The sequence below is a fragment of the Carcharhinus amblyrhynchos genome, chromosome 3 (assembly GCF_965287045.1).
Source record: "Carcharhinus amblyrhynchos chromosome 3, sCarAmb.v2.hapA, whole genome shotgun sequence".
In the NCBI taxonomy this organism is placed as follows: Eukaryota; Metazoa; Chordata; class Chondrichthyes; order Carcharhiniformes; family Carcharhinidae; genus Carcharhinus; species Carcharhinus amblyrhynchos.
The window spans coordinates 108,753,375-108,777,162 of NC_137326.1; the positions used below are offsets into that span (position 1 = coordinate 108,753,375).

Here is a 23,788-nt window from a genome sequence, read left to right on the forward strand (position 1 = left end):
TCACTAAAAAATAAGGTTCGAGTTTGTCAATCTCTGAAGATATTCTGAAATTTCATCGGAATGCCTACTTATCTATTTCTTCAACAGAGGCAAAAACATTTAATGTGAGAATTTAAAAACGTGGTTTTCCAGGAAGCTTTATTCTGAACATTTCATCTTAATTTCAAGAAGCTCTATATATAGATATAGCTCCTCAAGGGCTAAAGTTCTGCATATAGGTATAGCTCTTGGGGATAAGGGATATGGTTGGGGGTGGGGGGTGGGGGGGTGGGGGGTGTGGTGGGAGGCAGATTCAAAATACTGAATTTGATAATCAGCCATGAATGGAGGAGCAGACTCAAAGAGCCAAATGGTCTACTACTACTATTTTCTATGTTTCTACCTTTTATTAGCCTTTTACAACACAAGAACGTGGAATAAATCAGGTGTTCCTTCTTTGGCAGCATCACTAAATAAAAATTTATTTAAAAGGCTGCTTCGATCTAGTTCCTTGAACTTTGGTAAACAAAATCAACCAAGAATATTAATTTACCTGCATTTTCATTTACTGAAGATGATTTGATTACTGGCAAATGAATAGGAAACATTGATGTTTGGCCGGAGTTGTACAGAGTGTATAACTTCGACAACTGATTGATATCTTCAGAATAGAAAACCAAACTAAAAAAGAAAGTGATTTTGTTGCTGATGATATATTGTTTACTGCATCAACTGATTTAATGGTACAACATGCAGGTAGTCATCCAGTAATTTCAATTCCCGTTACCAATTTATCTTAATATGACAGATTTTATTTTTAAGTGTATATACAATTACAGATGTATGGTTGTAGATTTGTTTTCGGGGATACCAGATCGGTAACTCTACACTGTAGTAAATTTATTGGAGATGTACAAAACTTGAAAATATGAAAATATTTCCTGAAACAACAGATAACTGGTATTAACTTTTCAGCAAAAGGAAATAAATTCAAAAAGGGGTACAGTCCTAATACAAATTTACTGCTCCAAAAAGCACTGGTGTTACCATATTTCCCTGTTCAGAGATGTACACAACTGCACTGCAGTTGAAACATTGCAATATCCGTGTCAGTTCGCGTATTTTAAAATGGGTTAAAAACAGGCTTGTGAGTAAATAAATTGAATTATTTCTATAATTTGGGTACGCACAAAAATTTCAAAACTACTGTTCAACTTGAACACCCATTCTATTTGCACATCTCCCACTGGTGAAAACCTTGGAAGATTTTACTTTCAATTCAAAACATGACAAAAAAAGTGCAAAGGTTGATCATTTGCATAGACACCACACTCCCAAGTAGAATAAATCACGGCAGCTGTTTGTGGGTGCTGCAGTAAAAAGCTCCTTCAAATATAATTGTTTTCTTCAAAACTCAAATCTTCAATTTATTTTTGGTATGGATAATGAGATGAACTGATGAATATGCTTCAAGATGATTGCACCAAAAGAATGATTACAGCTCTCGAGTGAGAAAATTTAATCAGTCTCTGATCGCCGCGGGAAACGATTTAATATTTCTGGGTTATGTGAGGCCATATGGGAAAAGTCTCTGAAAATATCCTGGTAGGTTGCATCACCTGCAAGAAGATAAAATTTTGAGTTACTGAAGCAAATAATTTCATAAAATATTTTTAAAATTGTAACTTATGATAATCTAACAGTATACACATCTGTAAAATGCACAATCTTAGAACTAGAATAAATTGCACTTCATAAAATTATACAATATGCTTTATTTCTAGTATAAGTTACATTTCATTCTACAATGTCAATTTATACCAAACATCTACTGAATGTTTTTATGTTTTAAAGCATTTAAATTAGAAAACCTGCTTTTTATTTCTCGTATAACTTGCATTTCATCATATAATTGTCAATTATGCCACAACCCTGAAAATTTCCCAATTCTACTACGTATCCAACTCCCTTCTGAAAGTTGTGATCTGGTTGCACCGTTCATTCAGGTAATGCAGTCCAAACCATTGCCACTCCCTGCTTACAACAAAGGCTCATTGCCCCAATGATTCTTTTTCCCAAAGCTATATTCTCTAATTCCTGACACACCAGCCATTTGTAAGAGTTTCCTTATTTACTTGATCAAACCCATTAATAATTGATATTTCTAAATATTTCTTTAAATGTTCTTTGGTCCAGCTTCTCCAGTCTTCCAAACAACAGCCTGTGCTCTAATGTGACTTCTGCACTACCTATAAGACCATTAGATAAAAGGAGCAGGATCAGGCCATCCGGCCCATCGAGACTGCTCTGCCATTCAATCATGGCAGATAAGTTTCTCAACATCATTCTCCTGCCTTTTCCCCATATACTTTGATTCCCTTACCAAGCAAGGACCCATCAATCTCAGTCTTAAACACAGTCAATGACCTGGCCTCCACAGCCTTCAGTGGCAAGAAATTCCATAGATTAACCACCCTCTGTCTGAAGAAATTCCTCCGCACCTTGGTTCTAAAGGTCACCCATTTACTGGGGCAGCGTCCTCACAGCCTAGCCTCTCTTACTAATGGAAACATCTTCCACACATCCATTCTATCCAGGCCTTTCAGTATTCTGTAAGTTTCAATGGGATCCCCCTCATCCTTCTAAACTCCATCGAGTATGGACCCAGACTCCTCAAACACTCCTCACACATCAAGCTTTTCATTTCCAGGATCATTCTTGTGAACCTCCTCTAAACCCTCTCCTGGGTCAGCACATCCTTCCTTAGGTACGGGGTCCAAAATTGGTCACAATAATCCAAATGTGGTCTGACCACAACCTTAAAAAGCCTCACCAGTACATCTCTGCTTTTGTGTTCTAGTCCTCAAACTGAATGCTAATATTGCATCTGCCTCCGAACTACCAACTCAACCTGCAAGTTAACTTTAAGAGAATCCCAAGAAGTCTTCCAAGTCCCTTTGCGCTTCCAATTTCAGAATTCTCCGCCCGTTAGAAAATAGTCTACACCTCTATTCTTTTTACCAAAGTGCATATTGTCACACTTTCCCATGTTGTATTCCATCTGCCTATTCTTTGCTCACTCTCCTAACCTGTCCAAGTCCTTATGCAGCCTCCCTGCCACCTCATACTACCTGTCCCTCCACCTACCTTTGAATCATCTCAGCCACAATGCCCTCAGTTCCTTCATCTAGATCACTGATGTATAAAGTGAAAAGTTGTGTCCCAACACTAACCCCTGCGGAACTACACATTACCAGCTGCCATCCACAAAAGGATTCTTTTTATCTCCACTCTCTGCCTTCTACCAGTCAGCCAATCTTCTACTCATGCTAATACCTTGCTTCTAACACCATGGGCTTTTATCTTACTCAGCAGCCTCCTGTGCAGCACCTTATCAAAGGCCTTCTGGAAATCCAAGATGATTACATCCACTGGCTCTCCTTATCTAACTTGTTTCATCTCCTCAAAGAATTCAAATAGGTTTGTCAGGCATGACCTCCTCTTGATGAAACCATGCCGACTTCATCCAATTCTACCATGGACTTCCAAGTATTCCAAAATCTCATCCTTAATAATGGACTCTGAGAAGGCATTATGTGTTTTCATCAGGGCTATCTGTAACTGATTAACCTTTCCACAACATTCAGCATAGTCAAACACCCAATTTCATAACATCACTTCTCCTATGTAATCTACCTTGTTGGAACTAAACTATGTACCTTCCCTCCTACTTCCCCCAACGTAAAACAACATTCATGTTTTTGTTATCATCTCTTTGTTTCCTCTCAACTTTTCCAGTATCAATGTCCAGTTGACGCATTTTGAACTTTGCTTTAAAGATTAAAGGGTGCTGTAAGAGTTACTGTTGATATTTTATCGTTAAATACTTTGCAAAGTATTGGCAAGTTATGTAGAACAGCTATAATGAAATCTCAGATAAAAGGAGGCTAACTCTTCAAATGCAGCAGTATATTTTGATCCAATCTACAGAGGACAATGGAGATCAGGAGAGAAGTAAAGGACAAAATCAAATCTACAAGCTCAGATGGCATCAAAACACAACAATTTAACCCAATTATTCGCTCCCAAACTGAATCTCAAGTCCAAATTTGTGTATTGCAAACCTGCACCAGAATGGAATATATTAAAGATTTTTTGGTACTATTTTGTCTGAATTACAGCCACAGCATGGCTCTATATTGGAATTATCAGGTAATTCATCACCCTTCACAGAATACCTTGCTAACATCAATATAAGGAACGCATACACACTACACTGAAAAGTGTCAATATATCTTAAAGGATTGCGGGATTTTCAATACAACTCAGCTACAACATTGCTTATTGAGCATAATTTGTTATCTCTCAAGAATTAACAATAATTAGTTGTGGAGAATTCAAAAAAGATGTTACATGTCAAAAAAGATTCAGATAAAAATGTTAATGAGCAGCATCGTAGCAGTACAAGTGTAAAATAGTACCATAGGAAAAAAGACATGCAAAAATTTCTGACATGATCAGTAAATAGCTCACAATACTGAAAGAAAATAGAAATGTAGACACCACACAAGGTAATAACTATCATACCTGCATAAACCTCAGAGCAGCAAAAAAATAGAAATCAAGAGTGCAAGAATCAAGAGACAGCTTGTATGAAAGATGATAGCAGCTTCAACTTTTAAACATTTGCTTCAAAACTTCCAAATTCTTTATTTCACCACTAATTCCAGATTTAAGAAATGTGCCTTTTGGAATTTGCATTTTAGGAAGATGACTTTCCCACCAATTTAACCTCAACCCCAAAAACATTTCCTTTCTCCTCCTCATCAATGGTTACTCTGCTGCTAGGCCTCCATCAATGCTGCCCTGAATCATTCATCGAACTACACAAACAGCAGCCCCAAAAAACTTTCCTTCATTTTTTTCTTCCTGTGGGAAAAAGTTACTCACTGGCACACAAAAGCTCAGCAGAGCATCAAAGTTCAGACTCATCATTTTATGGGACTTTGTTCGCGCAATCCCAGTTTGCTAAACCACTGCATTCTAGCAGTATCGGCATTGATTTGGGTAGGTACCAGATAGACAAAATTGCAACCCACATAAAGGAGGAAAAGTGACTTCCCCTGATATTATTGCTACACATCACACAAGGGTTAGTGCTCGAGAGGCACTGAGAGGTAGTTGGAAGCAGCTTGTCCCCTCAATCAGAGATGGTGTGTGTTTGGGAAATAGGAAGAGTAAGAGGAGAACTGATTGGCAAAAGTAAATAAATAAGATGTCTTTAATACACAAAAGATAACCCCATTTCTGGCTAGTTGAAATGGAATTATAAGAACATGTTTTAGACCAAGTGCATATTTAAGTCGATAGTATGCATTATAATGCAGCTACTAATCAATTAAATAGAGATTAATTTAATTTCACTGCCACATATTGATCTAATTCAGAGTCTCATGCTTCTTTCATACTAATCTAATATAGTTATCTGATTTTTTAAAATCTATTTTTCAGAATTCAAATGACTCAAATCTTAAACAATTTAGTGAAGTAGGTTGGATATTTAGCGTAAAACCACTAATATTCACAAATAAGAACTTGAAAGCACTTCACTTTACACAGAGTAATGTAAAAATTTCCATATTTCATTTTGTTTCCAATTCTGCTAGTATTTCCATTAATTCTATTTGAAAGTGAAAACTGAAAAATAGGAGTTTTACTGGGTTTACTTCAGTTTTTTGAACCAATTATCTTCTGCAGTGAATCAGAAATCAATTCATCTTAAAACCAGTAATCTAAATGAGTAGATACCGGAAAACAAGAACTACTTATAACCAGAGTAATGATCATTAGCACTAACTAAGCTGAAAACAAATTGGCAGTTTTCCTTTTAAACAGAAATATAAAGTTATGCAAAAATTTCATATACAATAAGATCCATATATAACACTGGTAGAAGCAAAATCATAATTCATTGCAAGTTGTAATTGTTGTTTATAAATATAATCAAATCAACTGCAAATTTCAATACGATTAATATTTTGCCCATTTGCACCTATGACATAAAAATACTACATGTAGATTTCACCATGACTTAAGATTTTTAAATAATATTGCAGCAACTGCTGTTTTAAATGTCTGACAACTTTATAGGTGCAACTGTGATCTGGAAAGTTTAAGGGCGCAATCTTACAACCTCATCCCGCCCAACTTTCGGTGAGGTGATGTGCTAAGATCAGACAGAAGGCCAAAAAAAATCAGAAATGCACCCTATTTTTGCTTCTCTTGATCATATAAGTCATAAGTCATAAGAAATAGGAGCAGGAGTAGGCCATCTGGCCCTTCGAGCCTGCCCCGCCATTCAATAAGATCATGGCTGATCTGTCGTGGCTCAGTTCCACTTTCCCGCCCTCTCCCCATAACCCTTAATCCCCTCTCTTATCAAAAACCCATCAACCCGCTTCTTAAAAATATTTAGCGAGGCAGCCTCCACCACTTCAACGGGCAGAGAATTCCAGAGATTCACCACCCTTTGAGTGAAGAAGTTCCTCCTCAACTCCGTTCTGAACTGCCCCCCCTTTATCTTGAGGCTGTGCCCCCTAGTCCTACTGTCTTTTTTGAGCGGGAAGAGTCTTTCCACCTCTATCCTATCCATCCCATTCATCATCTTATACGTCTCAATGAGATCTCCCCTCATTCTTCTAAACTCTAACGAGTACAAGCCTAGTTTATTCAGCCTCTCCTCATAGCTCAACCCCCTCAACTCCGGTATCAGCCTAGTAAACCTCCTCTGCACTCCCTCCAAGGCCAAAATATCCTTGCGCAGGTGCGGCGCCCAAAACTGCACACAGTACTCCAGCTGCGGCCTCACCAATGCCCTATACAGTTGCAGCAAGACCTCCCTACTTTTATATTCAATCCCCCTCGCTATGAAGGCCAGCATCCCATTCGCCTTCCTGACCACCTGCTGCACCTGCAGGCTGGGTTTTTGCGACTCATGCACAAGGACCCCGAGGTCCCTCTGCACCGTCGCCTGCTGCAGTTTTTCGCCACGTAAGTAATAGTCCTTCCTACCATTCTTCCTACCAAAGTGGACCACCTCACACTTGCCAACATTAAATTCCATTTGCCATTTCCTGGCCCATTCACCCAGCCTATCTAGATCCTTCTGCAGACTCTCCACACCCTCCGCACAATTTGCCTTTCCCCCAAGCTTGGTGTCATCAGCAAATTTCGACACCCTACACTCGGTTCCCTCCTCCAGATCATCTATATAAATGGTAAATAGCTGAGGCCCCAGCACCGACCCCTGGGGCACCCCACTAGTCACCAACCGCCAATCCGAATAGCACCCATTGACCCCCACTCTCTGCCTCCTATTTGACAACCAATCCTCTATCCACGCTAACACCCTACCCCCAACTCCATGTCCTCTGACCTTCTGCAGTAACCTCTTGTGAGGTACCTTATCAAACGCCTTCTGAAAATCCAGAAAGACCACATCCACCGGCTCTCCTCTATCCACCGCCCTAGACACATCCTCATAGAACTCCAGTAAATTTGTCAGACACGACTTCCCTTTAATGAAACCGTGTTGCGTCTGCCCTATCAAGCAATTCCCTTCAAGATGCCTCGCAATTTCCTCCTTAATGACGGATTCTAACATTTTACCTACCACAGACGTTAAACTAACCGGCCTGTAATTCCCCGCCTTTTGCCTGGCACCCTTCTTAAACAACGGCGTAACATTAGCCGTTTTCCAATCCTCCGGCACTTCCCCGGAATCCAGCGACGTCTGGAAAATAACCACCAAGGCATCCACTATCACCTCCGCCATTTCTTTCAGAACCCTCGGATGCATTCCATCCGGTCCTGGGGACTTGTCCACAATCAGCCCCTCCAGTCTGTCGCGCACCACCTCTCTAGTAACAGTAATGTCATTAAGACCCTCCAGTCCTACCACCTTTCCATCGCTAACACCCGGCAAATTATTCACGTCCTCCTCCGTGAAGACAGAAACAAAAAAGTTATTCAAGACCTTAGCCATATCCCCATCCCCTACCACTAGGTCCCCTTTCTCATCCGCTAAGGGACCAACGTTCACCCTAGCCAGCCTCTTCCTTTTTATATATTTATAAAAACTCTTGCTATCCTTTTTTATATTAAGTGCTAGCCCAGCTTCATAGCTTCTTCTACCCTCCTTTATCAACTTTTTTGTCAATCTTTGTTGACATTTAAACCTTTCCCAATCCTCTTCTCGCCCACTGCTCTTAGCTACTCTAAATTCCTCCGCTTTTAATTTAACACTTTCCTTCACCTCCTTCGTTATCCACGGCTTATTACCTCTCTTCCTACTGTCCTTTTTAACCATCGGAATAAATTTCTGCTGAGCACCAAGAAAGATCTCCTTAAAGATCCTCCACTGCTCCTCAGCAGACCTACCTTCCAACGCGCTCCCCCAGTCCACATTCGCCAATTCTTCTCTCATCCTACCCTGTTTTGCCAGCAAGATTGGCTTCAAGCCCTTTCAAATATTAATGACATGGTCTGAATGGGGGCACAGCCTGTGGGATGGAGCTATGAGGGCGGCAAAGGGGAACTCTGCCAGGATGGGAGAGAAGTGGGCAAACTGCAGGGGGGCATGATTGAGGAAGGTGTTGGCAATGTCCGTGGGGTAGCAGGAGATCTCCCAGTATATTGGGAGATTATGGTGCCTGTGCAATGGTGCTCCTACAGCTTAGCAGCCAGCCTGGAGAGAATCACATTTTGTACTAAATGCCATGAGATTGCATTTTCAAACTCTCCCAAAAAAAAGTCTGAAACTCTCCCGTTTTCTCGCTCGTTCAACACTTAGAATTTTTTCTGTAAGGTTGTGCCTGAAATAATTTTCAGACAAGTACTGAAACGTTATGCCATTCAGTATAAGGAACAGGTTAATCAATCCCCAAAGATGGCCTGTTGGGAAAGTATTTCAAAAAGTATCTGAATGTAATGCTTGTTTTAAGAAATCAGCCTGCAAACCAAAAAGATGGCATGATACTCAAAGGCAGCTGATAATCAACATAAACAATTGGAAAACTTCTGTGAAGGTAACATAGTTATATTTGAAGCAGGAGTTGTAAGTAAAGTGTTATTTGCTAAAAATACCAATACAACTGCAAGAGTTTGAATTAACTCAGATCTTGAGATATGTATCACATTATACAGACAACTAAAGTAGCATAAACTTTGGAATATTAATGCAGGTTAATCCTATCAGCTGTTTTTCTTAAAAGCATATTTTAATATTTAGTGGCAAAAAAACTTGCAGTCTTAACCTCAAGAAGAATATTAAACCCAACATCAGGAGCTTCATTTCTTTTTACAGCAATGCTGCATTAAGTGCAGGAAGTACATAAATACAGCAAAGCTGCTATTACCATCGAGATTAGGAACTCAAAGGCACACAACATACAAAAAGACAAATACAGTACAGACAAGATTAAAAGCAATAACAAGAAAAAAAATCAGATGTATTTGGTAGCACCAATTTGTCTTTCATGATTGACAACTCAAAGCTAAATATAAAAGCTAAACAGAACATTGCATATGGCTTTCTTTTAAGTGCATAACTATTTACTTGTGGTCTCTTCCTAGTAAACTACAGAGCTCATTTATTATCATAATAAAGTTTATAACTATTAACGAGATATGGTCCACAGCTACAAAACTGTTACAGCTAGTTACAGAATCTCAAGTAATAACAATGCTTTTTAATAACTTGCTGTCATTCATCTCTCATATTTAAGCAACACTTTCCCACATCATGATTTTCCTTTATAGATGTATCAAAATAAATTTTAAAACGTTACTACTGTTACCTAATTTTGTACGACTAGGTTACGCTTCAATCCTGGGAATATTTTATAAATTTAAATTGCCAAAAGGAAAACCAAACAAAACCATATGCAAAAATAGATGAGTTCATAAAATTTGCTAATATTCAGAGAAAAATATGGCTTTATTTTTGAAGTATATGAATTAACTTGGATTTTTTAAAAAATCCAAAGCAATAAAAATACCATATATAATACTTAATGTCCACATTGTACTGTCCTTTTCTGACAAAAGAAAGTAACAGCACAGTTAAAAATAGAAACTGGCTGAAATCACAATATTTTCCATTTACACTGCACTTCTTTATCAGACTTTAATTAAAAATAAACATTGATGTTTATATTTTAAAACCAGTTCAATGGCAAGATTTTCGTAAATATTCCCAATAATTAAACCATATCTAAACCAGGCTGCCAAGGTGCCATAACGTGTTATGTTTGTGCATTGCTGCTTATTGATAGGCCATGAATTCCTTCCAGTGACTTCAGCTGTGACGAAATTCAGATCTCAGCTAAGAATTTCAAGGGAATAATAAATTTAAAACAAACATTTTGTTTTCCAATCAAGAAGGGCCTACTGGGGCTAAAGTGCAAGAAAAGAAAAAGTGTGCATGTAACAGAAAAAAAAAATCGCCAGAATCTGTTGCACCTCTGATGGCCAACTGGATAAATGCACCATCTAAAGTGGTACTAAAACATTCAAATCAAGTGACCTCAGCTTTGAACCCCAATCCACGAGTCAGGGGAATACTAATATTTCCTTCCAAGTACCTGGGCTTCAAAGCAAAAAGTCAGCCAGGGTTCCTGTTCCTGATTATTATCCAATGACTCCTCCTGCAAAGTGCAAGTTTATGGGCATCAGGTAAGGATGGGTTTGGAATTGGCTGTGAGGCACTCCATGGTTGCATACCTTTTGGCTGAACTAACACAAAGAATGGTGAGGTATCAGTGAGCTATCAGTGCCCATTTTACCACACAAGTATCAGAGCCTTTGGGTTGGGGTGGGAAAAGAGAAAACTAAGGACAAACCTCCAATCATTCTAATAAAAGTCAATTTTAGTTCATACTTTTATGCATTATTTATCTTTACCTAAACTTCAAGTTATGCAATATAGAAGACTGAAATAAACAAAAAATGTAATTAAATACTGTAATTTTTTTGAGGTGCATTGCTTATATTTGCCAAATAGCTTTGGTATCTGCTTTTTTCAGATCGTAAGATACACTTCCTTGGGATTTACCTGGTTACCATATTGGTCCTCCAACCAAGTGAGATACATCCTTTAAGAATGGCATCTACTGCCAAATAACAAGATTAATAAGGCTCCCATCCCTTTCCCCAGCCCCTAACAGTAGATATTTAGATAACTCTTTTTTAAATAAGGCTCAAGAATCTTGCAGCTGCAAACTAATAAATTCCTGCATGCATTTTTTATATTGCATCTCTGTATGACTGTTATTGGAATATTGACCTGACTGTCCAAGGCCTTCGGATTCTCGCATCTCGTCATTCATTTTTGCTAGACGCAACCTATGAAAAAAAGTACTGTAATTTGCAAAAGCACATAATAAAGTGTGATAGAACCAAACATTAATTGCAACTTGTTTGGTGACAATAAATGTACCTTTTCCAAATATTTTATGTAGGCACACACACACACAAAATGATATTAAAGCTATTTTAGAATGAATACTGTAATAAATAATCCATAGTTGATATGATCATTTTAATTTTATGGCCTGTCATTTTGGTCAGGTGATTTCGTCCCTATTATTATATAGAAAACTACGTCCTGGATTTTATCTTCACTTCTTTGACATGGGAAAGTTAATTACACTGCAACCAAAAAGCAATATTCACCTATAAAAACTTGTTCAACAAACCTAACAGTGGCAAATAAAAAGACAGGCAGATCGAGCGCAGCGGAGATTTTGAACATGAAACTCAAACTTCAATTTCTACTGTATGAGAATAAAGTGCTGATTGGTTGACAAGTAGACACTGGTTGATAGAGGTGTTGCGATGGAGAATGCATCAGATAATTGACAGTTAATTGCCAAACATTGATTGAAATTTAGTCCAGACTAAATTAGTTTAACACTAATCAGTCAAGGAAGTGCTCCAAGCAATGCGTCATAGAACAGCCGTCACTTATTTTGTTTAGCTTAAACATGTGCAATGTATGCATGTGTTCTTTCTGTCTGAAAAAACTGGGTCCTGTGCATTAGTTCTAGTTGAGAAATCTACCAGGGGGTTCACTACCACTGTTTACCGCAAGCCTACCTTCACCTGTCAATGTACATGTTGAGATTCTTACAGTTCCATATGCTACAAGATTGGTCTTATTGGCAATCTTGTAAATAGGGCCTGAGCTATTTGCTCACCATGCAAGCTTGGAGCTGAAATAGGGCACACCGAAAAAATAGCTACCCTGATTGGATCATTTTGTGCTGTATATTGTGTAAATTAATAAATGGCTTTCACTTTCAGCCCTGAAAAGTATCCAGTTTACCTCAGAAGGGTGAGGTAAACAGGTGAATCTAGCTGTTTAATGTTGCTACTATGCAGTAGCAACTTGAGTGGTATTCACCACAGACAGGATGCTGCCATCAAGCCAAAAAAGACGAATATTCTTTGACATAGCTAAAGAGGAGAGGTTACACGAACTGGATCTTGAACATAGAAAGTTAGAGAGACAATTTGATTAAGATTTTAGAGTTTTGAAAGGATTTTTAAAGGATCAGACTGAAAAAAAAATTTTGTTGTTGGGAGGAATCTAGGGCAAGGAGACATGACTATAGATCAGAGCCAGACCATTTAGGGGAGTAATTAGAAAACACTTCATGTGAAGGGTGGTAGAAGTGTGGAACACTCTCTCACAAAGCAGCAGTAGAGGATACGTCACTAATTTGTTTAAATTGGTGATTGATTTTTGCTAGTCAAGGATATTAAGGGATATTGAGCCAAGGCAGGAAAATAGAATTAGGACTCAGATTAGCCATGATCTTAATAAATGAAGGAACAGTCTCAGGAGGTAGACTATTCAATCTCTTGTTCCTATATTCCCAATTTCAAAGTATGCAGAATGCAAACAATATGTAAAGAACAAACGCCAGAAATACAATACGCACAATGTAACTATATCTGCATTTGCAGCTTCAACAGCGATAGTGAGCGGGTCCTTCTCTTCTTCATCTAATGCACCTTGATCAGCTCCCCGCTTCAGAAATAAACAAACTTGCCTGAGATAAAGAAGCAGATTATAATTGTTTTGTTACAAACCAAATGCATTCAATTTTCCAAACGTAAAACTGAAGAATATTTCGTACAAGAATACATATTTTTGTTTATTATTCATTTTTTTACTCATTCAATGTAGCACAGGAACACAACACACAAACACAGATGTGATCTCCACATCCCTTATTTTACCATTACTATTTTGGGTAGGTACATAGTCAAAGCAGGTGCCTTTTAATGGGGTAGGGAATATTGATGGACTGAATTATCAACACCATCCAACCCTTTTAACAAAGAGAAAATGTTCTGCAGAATTTATTTCTGCATACTCCAAGGTTCCAAAATATCTACAAAACCTTATATTTACTTTGTTCACCCTTGACTGGTTGGGCTTCTTAATGTATTTTCATTATTACTGTTGATTTTACACTGTTCAACTCCATTCTGAGTATTCGCAATAAAGTGGATGAACTTGCAGCGTGGATCAGTACCTGGGACTTTGATGTTGTGGCCATTTCAGAGACATGGATAGAGCAGGGTCAGGAATGGTTGTTGCAGGTTCCGGGGTTCAAATGCTTCAGTAGGAGTAGAGGAGGAGGTAGAAGGGGGGGAGGGGTAGCATTATTAGTCAAGGATTGTATCACGGTGTCAGAGAGGAAGTTTGATGAGGACTTGTCTGTTGAGGTAGTATGGGCTGAGGTTAGAAATAGGACAGGAGAGGTCACCCTGTTGGGAGTCTTTTATAGACCTCCTAAAAGTTCTAGAGAGGTTGAGGAAAGGATTGCGGAGACGATCCGGGATAGGAGTGAAAGTAATAGGGTAATTGTTATGGGGGACTTTAACTTTACTAATATTGATTGGAATAGCTATAGCTCTAGCTCATTAGAGGGGTCAGTTTTTGTACAGAGCGTGCAGGAAGGTTTCTTGACTCAGTATGTTGATAGGCCAACTAGAGGTGAGGCTATATTGGATTTGGTGCTGGGAAATGAGCCAGACCAGGTGCTAGACTTGGAAGTTGGGGTGCATTTTGGTGATAGTGACCACAATTCGGTTACGTTCACCTTAGTGATGGAAAGGGATAGGCATGAACCTTGGGTCCGTAGTTTTAGCTGGGGGAAGGGTAATTATGAGGCTATTAGGAGAGAATTAGGAAGCATAGGTTGGACTAGGAGATTACAGGGTCTCGGAACGTCCGAAATGTGGAGTTTTTTCAAGGAGCAGCTATTGCGAGTCCTTGATATGTATGTCCCTGTTAGGCAAGGAGGAATTGGTCGAGCTAGGGAACCGTGGTGCACTAGGAAAGTTGATTCGCTGGTTAAAAAGAAAAAGGAGGCTCATGTCCGGATGAGACTTGAGGGCTCAGGTAGTGCACTAGAAAGCTTTAGATTGGCTAGGAGGGAGTTAAAGAGAGAGTTAAGAAGGGCTAAAAGAGGACATGAGAAGACTTTGGCTGATAGGATTAAGGAGAATCCTAAGGCATTCTACAGATATGTTAAGAACAAAAGGTTGGTTAGGGCAAGATTAGGGCCAGTTAGAGACAGCAGTGGGAATTTATGTGTGGAACCGGACGAGATTGGAGAGGCATTGAACCAATATTTCTCTTCGGTGTTCACGCAGGGGGACATAAATGTAGCTGTGGAGAACACTGGGTTACAGGGTTGTAAACTGGACAGTATTGCAGTTGATAAGGAGGATGTGCTGGATATTCTTGAGGGTTTGAAAATAGGTAAGTCCCCTGGGCCAGACGGGATTTACCCCAGGATTCTCTGGGAGGCAAGGGAGGCGATTGCAGAGCCTCTGGCTCTGATCTTCAGGTCATCGTTGGTCACCGGTATAGTGCCAGAAGATTGGAGGTTAGCGAATGTTGTCCCATTGTTTAAGAAGGGGAACAGAGACTTCCCCGGGGATTATAGACCGGTGAGTCTTACTTCTGTTGTGGGCAAGGTTTTAGAAAAAATTATTAGGGATAGGATTTATAGTTATTTGGAGAGTAATGAATTGATTAGAGATAGTCAGCATGGTTTTGTGGAGGGTAGGTCGTGCCTTACTAACCTTATTGAGTTTTTTGAGAAAGTGACCAAAGAGGTGGATGGGGATAAGGCAGTTGACGTGGTATATATGGACTTTAGTAAGGCGATTGATAAGGTTCACCATGGAAGGCTTCTGCAGAAATTGCAAATGTATGGGATTGAGGGTGATCTAGGAAATTGGATTAGGAATTGGCTGGCGGATAGGAGACAGAGGGTGGTGGTTGATGGTAAGTATTCGACATGGAGTTCAGTTATGAGTGGTGTGCCTCAGGGATCTGTTTTGGGGCCACTGCTGTTTGTAATTTTTATAAATGATCTGGATGAGGGTATAGTTGGGTGGATTAGTAAATTTGCTGATGACACCAAAGTCGGAGGTGTGGTAGATAGTGAGGAAGGGTGTCTTAGTCTACAGGGAGACTTGGACAAGTTGCAGAGCTGGGCCGAGAGGTGGAGGATGGAGTTTAATGCGGAAAAGTGTGAGGTAATTCACTTTGGCAGGAATAACGGATGTGTAGAGTATAGGGCTAATGGTAGGACTCTGAATAGTGTGGATGAACAGAGGAATCTAGGTGTATGTGTACATAGATCCCTGAAAGTTGGGAATCAAGTAGATAGGGTTGTTAGGAAGGCATACGGTGTCTTGGCGTTTATTGGTAGGGGGACTGAATTTAGGAGCCGCAGCGTCATGTTGCAACTGTACAAAACTCTGGTGCGGCCGCACTTGGAGTATTGTGTGCAGTTCTGGTCCCCACATTATAGGAAGGATGTGGAGGCTTGAGAGGGTGCAGAGAAGGTTTACCAGGATGTTGCCTGGTATGGAGGGGAGGTCCTATGAGGAGATACCGAGGGATTTGAGGTTGTTTTCGTTAGAAAGAAGGCGGCTACGAGGGGACCTTATTGAAACATAAGATGATTAGAGGTTTAGATAGGGTGGACAGTGATAGCCTTTTTCCTCAGATGGAGAAAGCTAGCATGAGGGGGCATAGCTTTAAATTAAGGGGTGGTAGTTATAGGACGGATGTCAGGGGTAGGTTCTTTACCCAGAGGGTGGTGAGGGATTGGAATGCCCTGCCTGCTGCAGTTGTAAATGCGCCTAGTTTGGGGGCGTTTAAGAGATCCGTGGATAGGTTTATGGATGGTAAGGGTTTGGTTTAGGTTAGAGGGTCATTGTTTTTTTAACTGGTCGGCGCAACATCGTGGGCCGAAGGGCCTGTTCTGCGCTGTAATGTTCTATGTCCTATTCACAATTCTTCAGCTCTAACATAGCTCAAGTCGGCCTATAGAAGGACGTGAACATCAAAATGGGGCTGACAAATATAAGGTAATATTCACACAACATAAACTTCAGCTAATGATAATGTCCAACAAGAAAAGATTTAATAATCTCATCTTCACCAGAACTACATTTATCAATTCGGCCATCACGAAAGTCCTGGGGACTGAGTGAGTTCACCACTTTCCAGAGGCTTAATGCGATGCATTCTTCACCTCCTGATGTACAAATATTATCTAGCATCTACTGCAACAATTCACAAAGTTAATTTTCACAGCACCTTTCAGCATTGCAACTCACCAAGAAGGCAAGAGCCACAAGATACTCAAGTATCCGCATTAGAGATCTGCATTAGAGTGTTTTTTTATGTGAGAAAGTGAAAACATGTCAGTCTGGATGCACTGAAAACCTAGAACGGTCCATAGATCACACTTCATAAACATCACTGCCACCCCATTTGTCAAACTTACATTTGTAAACTTTGTTAGTTTGAACTTGTAACATATCTCAAAAATCAGAATTATTTGCATTTGCTTCAGATGATTATTACAGTAACAAGATTCCTATCCAACAACACTTCAAACCTTAACTCCCTCTAAAAATAATCCCCACATTCTCCTAGCCTGGAATATTACACTAATTTCTTGCAGATTGAAAACCCATTAAATATAGAGCTGGATTTTTGCCTCGATGGGCCAAATGGCCTCTTTCTGCACTGTAGGGTATGATCCTTCCGAAAGTGCAACACAAAGAACTGGATGCAATATTCTAGCTGAAACTGAACTTGTAACTTATATAAATTCAACATAATCTCCGTGCTCATCTACTCTATGACCCTACTAATAAAACCCAGGATGCTCTATTAATTGCTTTGTCAACATGTTCTGCTACCTTCAATGACATACATTGACATCCATGTCCCTCTGCTCCCGTATCCACTTCATACTCTATTTTATATCGCCTTCCTATGTTCTTTCTACCAAACTGAATCACTTCATACTTCTCTGCATTAAACTTACATTTGTCTCATGTCCACCTATTCAAGATGTAATGAGTGATATGCCACAGAGATCAGTGCTGGGGTCTCAACTTTTTATAATTTATATAAATGACTTGGATGAAGGGACTGAAATTATGGTTGCTAAATTTGCTGATGATACAAAGATGGGTAGGAAAATAAGTTGTGAAGACAACACTAGGAGGCTACATAGGAATATAGATAGGTTAAATGAGTGGGTAAAAATCTGGCAAGTGAAGTATAACATGGGAAAATGTGAAATTGTCCATTTTGACAGGAAGAATAAAAAACATTATCTACATGGAAAGAGATTGCAGAGCTGAGATGCAGGAGGATCTGGGTGTCCTGGTGCATGAATCACAAATGGTTAGTATGCAGGTACAGCAAGCAATTTGGAAAGCAAAAAGATTGTTATCTTTTATTGAGAGGGGAATTGAATATACAATTAGAGGTTATGCTGCGGTTATACAGGGTATTGGTGAATATATACGCTTACAGATTTACCTAGAATTTATACTTTTTGAAGGCTCTTCCAAATTACTTAAGCTTGAGGCACGCTTTTGCAAGGTAACAAAATATCACCGGGTCTTAAAGCATCGAATGGCTTATTGTATTATATTAGACATAAAGAAAGTAGAAAACATATCGCAGAGCAGTGGAGTTTGTTACCCAGTATGTCCCAAGATGGTGGCATGATGTAGCGGTCCTCTACCATGACAGTCTCTGTGATTCACATCTGCTCCATTCTGCAGCAGAAATTCGCAGGCAACCAAAGAGCCCTGTGATAAGAGATATAACTTCAAGATCCAAACTAGCACAGATAAAAATGAACTAAAACATTAATTAGTAAACAGTGCAGAGAAAAGGAGGAAGGGGAAAAACAGGACAATAGAAGGAGAAAGAGAGGAGAAAGTATAAAAGTGAACAAGTGTTTGCTGAAACACTATTATAAGCTAGTCAATTTCATTATGTCAGGTACAAATGCAATTTTCTTGTATGCCTCAAAATAAAACTATTATAAACTAAGTGATTTGAATCTTAGCACAAATCCAGACATTACAAGTTTAACTCTGTTTATTTAGAAATTACTTTCAAAATTAGTGTACATTATGAAGAAGACATCGAAGTGTGTAACCCGGCCTTATTAAATCTAAGGCATCAGAGAATATTGCTAACCAATCTTTCATTTTGGGTCTCAGGATGTAAGTTTCTGATGCGTGTAATATATTGCAGACCAAAGTTAAGGATAATGATACACAAGTTCTCTAACATTCTTAGAATTTTTGGCCTCTCCTATTTGGTCAATTCATCTTCCTTCTCTTCACAATTTTCTTGCCACTGCCAATTCATCTGCAATTAGGAAAGAAAACAATCAAGGCTGCAGTTGTTTCCATCAAGATTTGTCCATGGCCAGCTGGTTAAGAGTGCCACTGAATTGGAGTAAGGAAAATATCAATATTCCCTGGCCATAGTAAACCATTTGGAAATGAGCTATCCCACCAAAAAACCAAGATGAAAAGTGGACAGAGATGGACAGATTGGTGAGTTTGACCTATGACATTTGGAATCTAAGTTTATTCTGATTTGCACTTGATTCTCTGATTTCATTACATTCTAACCAAACCACAGTACTTTGATTCTTAAGAGCCAACCTACCCCCAGCACAGCCTGAATAAGAGGAGTTGCTCTGTTATCTTCAGCATTAACCCAGTTCACATCAGCTCCATGGGCTAATGCTTCTGCCATATCTGGAAGACTTCGAACATGAGCAGCTTTATATAACTGTAATCCAGGGGAAATAACTTTCTCTACATCAGAAACAGATGAGTCGCTTCCACCTCTCCTTCTGATAGATGCTTCCAAAATTTCTAAAGAGGCAAAAAAGAAAAGAATCTTTAGCATTTCTTTCACTGACTGATCAGAGGTTACACTTTAGCAGATACTTAGTCTTCTTGCTACTGACTTCGTATTCTAAACATACTTAATATTCAACACACATTTACGATTTGACTCAAAATACTCAGTTTAGAGACAAATTATACAGTTAATGACCAAAGTTCAGGTTAGAATGAATTGAACTCTAACTACATAAAAGTTAGCCAAATATATATGTAAAAGTATAGAATACAAGATGGATATGCATATTATGTTACTAATTTATGCAACTAGTATTCGCCTAGGCCAATCTTACCAACCTGGTTCAGGTAAGTTGTTATTGGAAATGACAGACATTACCACATCCTTGCTGCCCTCAGAGCTATCTGACACACCACTGTCTGAATTTTTTACTCCTTAAAGAAACAGACAAGTTAAATGAGATGGACTATGTCAAATCCATTACAACTCTTCCAGTTTTACTTGATATGCTACGGTTATATGAATATGTCTGAAATTCTAACTGAGTAAAATGGGGGAATGTTTTGCATCAAACTACAAGTGATACTTGTGACAAAAAACTCTGGGTTTATTATAACAAAAATACTATTTTATCCAGCCTACAGAAAAGCAGCATTAGATCTTGCTCTGTTACTTAGGATCGGTTTGAATGTTGTTAAATAAGTTTAACTTTATTTGATCTTATTTCTGTGCTGCATGGAGATCTATAAATCTGACAGAAACAGACTATGGCTTGGGGCTACAATATTTTATGAAAGTAAAATTCACGGCTCAATTGGCATAACTATAAGGTTCATGGTGGGAGATATAGGAGAAATGTCCGAGGTAGATTCTTTACTCAGAGTGGTTGGGGTGTGGAATAGACTGCCTGCTGTGATAATGGAGTCAGACACTTTAGGAACTTTCAAACGGTTATTGGATAGGCACATGGAGCACTCCAGAATTATAGGAAGAGGATAGCTCGATCTTGGGATTGGACATAGCTCGGCACAACATTGAGGGCTGAAGGGCCTGTACTGTGCTGTAATGTTCTATGTTTCTAAATATATGATGTTCAGTCGCATTGAGATAAAGTTTACACTGATGAAAAACAAATTACAATTAAGAAAACACCATGATTTAAAACTAATCATTCTAACATTTTACTCAAATCACAAATTAAACCAGCTTACATTACACTTTTTGCAATATCCAATATAGTTAATAATACGCCAACTACGAATACAAGGGAAAACAATCAAGTGCAGGATGGAAAAAGCTACTTAAACAAATAATGCTTTTAAAATGCTTAGGGAAGTCAAAATCACAAATAAAAACTCACAAATGCAACCATAAAGTGGAATCAAGCAGTGGATGAATTTAGTAGCACAGGCACTGAGAAGCTCCATATGTACAGTACTTACTACTACTAGATTTTGAAGAGGTGTCAAAGTAGGAGAATAACGAGTCCAGTTCATCTGGACAGAAGAGAGACTCCCGGCGTTGCTCAGTGTTACTAACAGCAGCTGGTTACATGCATGTTAGCAAAGCAAAACAGCCATTGAAACAGAGGAAAACAGAGGAAATAGTTTTTAAGATATTCAAAGAAAAATACAAGGAAGAACACCGAAAGTTAAGTTGCTAGTTAGCAATAGTCTGAAGTGAATTTATTGAATTTGGAAGACTTAACAGCCAGGATGTTGTGATACTGACAATGTCAAAACCACCAGCAGTCGCTGTAATTTCTTGTCTGAAAGTAATGGCAGCTTCGGGAGTCCACACATTTGGTGTGAATCCAGAAGTCACTGTCAGTGATGCTGCACTTCTCTGTGGGGTGCAGTGTTGAAATTTCCATTGATGGGAATTAATTAGAAATCATTGAACTGATGAGAACTTTTTCTTTAGTATTGTAATATCACTGTTAAAATCCCTGGGAATGCTTTGTCTTATTAATGGTGTGTAACTAGGTTTCCAACAGCATACAAATTCACAACTACTGACTAAGAACTCTGACCATGGACAAGTAATCTTATATTTGTATAATGCCAAATTCTTCAATGATAAAACTCCATAGGCTTTTAATAAATTTTAAAAAAACAAGTTTGTTTATTTTATTTCAGCTTTGAATTCAAATGTCAGGATAATCAGGCATTTTATTTCCTGGTTTGTGCATGACGATTGATGCTTCAATATGACTGGCTTCTTTGATGATATCACCTTTGCTGGACACCTGGAGATTCCAAATTCACGCTGGGAAAGGTGAAATCCAAGCCACAAAGATTGCCAGAACTTTGCGGAAAGTTTTCTTCAAAGGTCAGCAGCCGGCACTGTCACTTCTCCATGGACCCCAAAATTGGGCCTTATATTTATGAAAATTTGGCTGAAAAATACATGCGTCTCGCTTGTACAGCAGCAAAGGCAGTGGAACTGTTAGCATCCATCATCACTCCACTGAAACTAACACCAAGTCATGAAGTCTGCACGTACGCAGTGAATCAGGAGTTGCTTGAGTGATTGGGCAGCACAGTGATCAGCACTGCTGCCTCACAGCTCCAGGGACTGGGTTCAACCTGGGTAAGATGCCCTGCTGTAGAGTCAGTGCAGTTTCTCTAAACATTGAGCTTTTTAAAGTGGCAACCAAATTAAAAAAAGAGTCTGACTTTTTATGCTATTAGTCATACAGTGCAAATCCTTAAAAAGTTACCCCTTATTGAATGAAGTATAAATGTAATTGTGATTTTAACTGTACTAAGTTCATAATTATTTTTAAGTCTCTCTAGCCCTGAAAAACTAATTTTTATACTTATGAAGGGCAAAATTCTCTATTATAATTAAAAGACATATTTAGGATGGAATTTGAAATTTGTTTCAACTTCTATCTTAATCCCATGAGTACATCCCAATCATTGAATTTGCTATCTGTAAAATTTAATTAAATGTAAATGATGATAAGTGCAGTTTATTCCCTAGGTAGCTGTGAAAATCAGTTTCAAAATACATGGTTGTGGGACAAAGTTAACCTCCAAACTCCCCAAAAACATCAAGGAGAATTCAGTCATGGGGCCATCACAGAAAACTCATGAATCAATTGAGCAGCTAGTAAGCCTATCAGCAGCAAACGCTGTGACTGAAGAAGCAGCATGCAATGAGAAGGTGAATGGTGGCACATCAGCTTGAGCGCCAGAGTGGCAGAAGTTGGAGGGGCTGCAGGATTGGAGAGGCAGCCTATCAGGAGGGTGGAAGTGTTTATTGGGATTGGAGAGGGAAGAAAGTGCTTTCCAGGGAAGGACGGTGATGCAAGGAATTAGCTGCCTGCTGGTGGGGAAGTGGAGCAAGTCTGAGGGGGAAGAGCGGTCACAGAACACCTTCTCTTGCAGAAGCAGTGAGCTGAGCATGGATTTCCTCCGAGTGCTCCAGTTTCCTCCCCCAGTCCAAAGATATATAGGTTAGGTAGATTGACCATGTTAATTGCCGTTAGTGTTGGGGGATTAGCAGGGTAAATATGTGGGGTTACAGGGATAGGACCTGGGTGGGATTGTTGTCGGTGCAGGCTCGATGGGCCAAATGGCCTCTTTCAGCACTATAAGAATTCTATTCTATGACTCTAGAATTGACACCTTTTTACATCTCTGTTTAAAAAAGTGGGGAAAACTTGCAGCCTCAATCTGTCAACTTGGACTGGAGCCATGCACCATTCAGATGATGCCAGGAAAAGGTTTTGTGGGTCCCTACTAATATAGGTCTATTGAATCTGAAATACACAAACCAGCTAAACAACATCAAAAGAAATCTCTAAAATGATTCTATGGATATTTTCATTTTGTATCCGAGTAATGAATGACATACATTTTATGGTGTTTTTAATGACCTTAGAGCATCCCAAAGTGCTTTAAAGTCAGTGAAATGCTGTGTAATGAGGTAAACAATCAATTAATTTAGCAGCATCCATGACTGGGAAACATTATCTTAAAATCAGAACCAGGTCTTTCAGTGGTGAGTTGGTGGAAGTTTGGAATTCTCTTCCACAAAAAAGTAGGTATAGAAGTGATCGGCGCAACTTGTGGGCCGAAGGGCCTGTTTGTGCTGTAGTGTTCTATGTTCTAAATCAGTGTTGGAGTAATTAAATTTAAATCTGAGATTGGGATCTGGGATGTAAACTGCTGGGTTAAAATCTTCCAGCTTTGTGCATGTGCCACAAAAACCCCATTAGCTGTGACTTCACCAGTTTGCAGAAGCCATGTGATGGTTTTACGTGTGTAGACAGTTGTTTAAAAATATACATTTTGTTGTTAACTTGTGCCTGTGGTGTCTCAGAAATTTATACTTTCCTTGTGTGTTGTGGTTTTAAGTTTAAAGGAAGGGTAATGATTACTGGGGATACTGATGAATTCTTTTAATTCGGCTTCTGTGAGAGTCCTAATATCATACGTGTCAACACAGCAAGCAATCTTATTACTTCACTGCATCACCTAATAAAAAAGTTAGTGAGAATGAAAATGG

General features: G+C 39.0%; 1 protein-coding gene across 5 annotated transcripts in view; it reads right to left on the reverse strand.

Moving 5' to 3' along the window:
• Positions 1-265: 265 nt before the first annotated feature.
• Positions 266-23,788, reverse strand: part of LOC145341003 (arf-GAP with coiled-coil, ANK repeat and PH domain-containing protein 2-like) — a 142,331-nt gene continuing 118,808 nt past the window's right edge. For 2 of the 5 annotated variants that reach the window (XM_080185672.1, XM_080185671.1), the window contains 7 exons: positions 20,713-20,814; positions 19,609-19,704; positions 19,070-19,281; positions 18,083-18,192; positions 12,984-13,094; positions 11,324-11,382; positions 266-1,598 (listed from right to left, as the gene is read on the reverse strand). In XM_080185672.1, coding sequence (XP_080041798.1) covers positions 1,498-1,598; positions 11,324-11,382; positions 12,984-13,094; positions 18,083-18,192; positions 19,070-19,281; positions 19,609-19,704; positions 20,713-20,814 — 791 coding nt within the window. In that variant the 3' untranslated portion in view covers positions 266-1,497. The remainder of the gene's footprint in view (positions 1,599-11,323; positions 11,383-12,983; positions 13,095-18,082; positions 18,193-19,069; positions 19,282-19,608; positions 19,705-20,712; positions 20,815-23,788) is intronic. The other 3 variants (XM_080185674.1, XM_080185673.1, XM_080185675.1) reach the window with 2 other exon arrangements.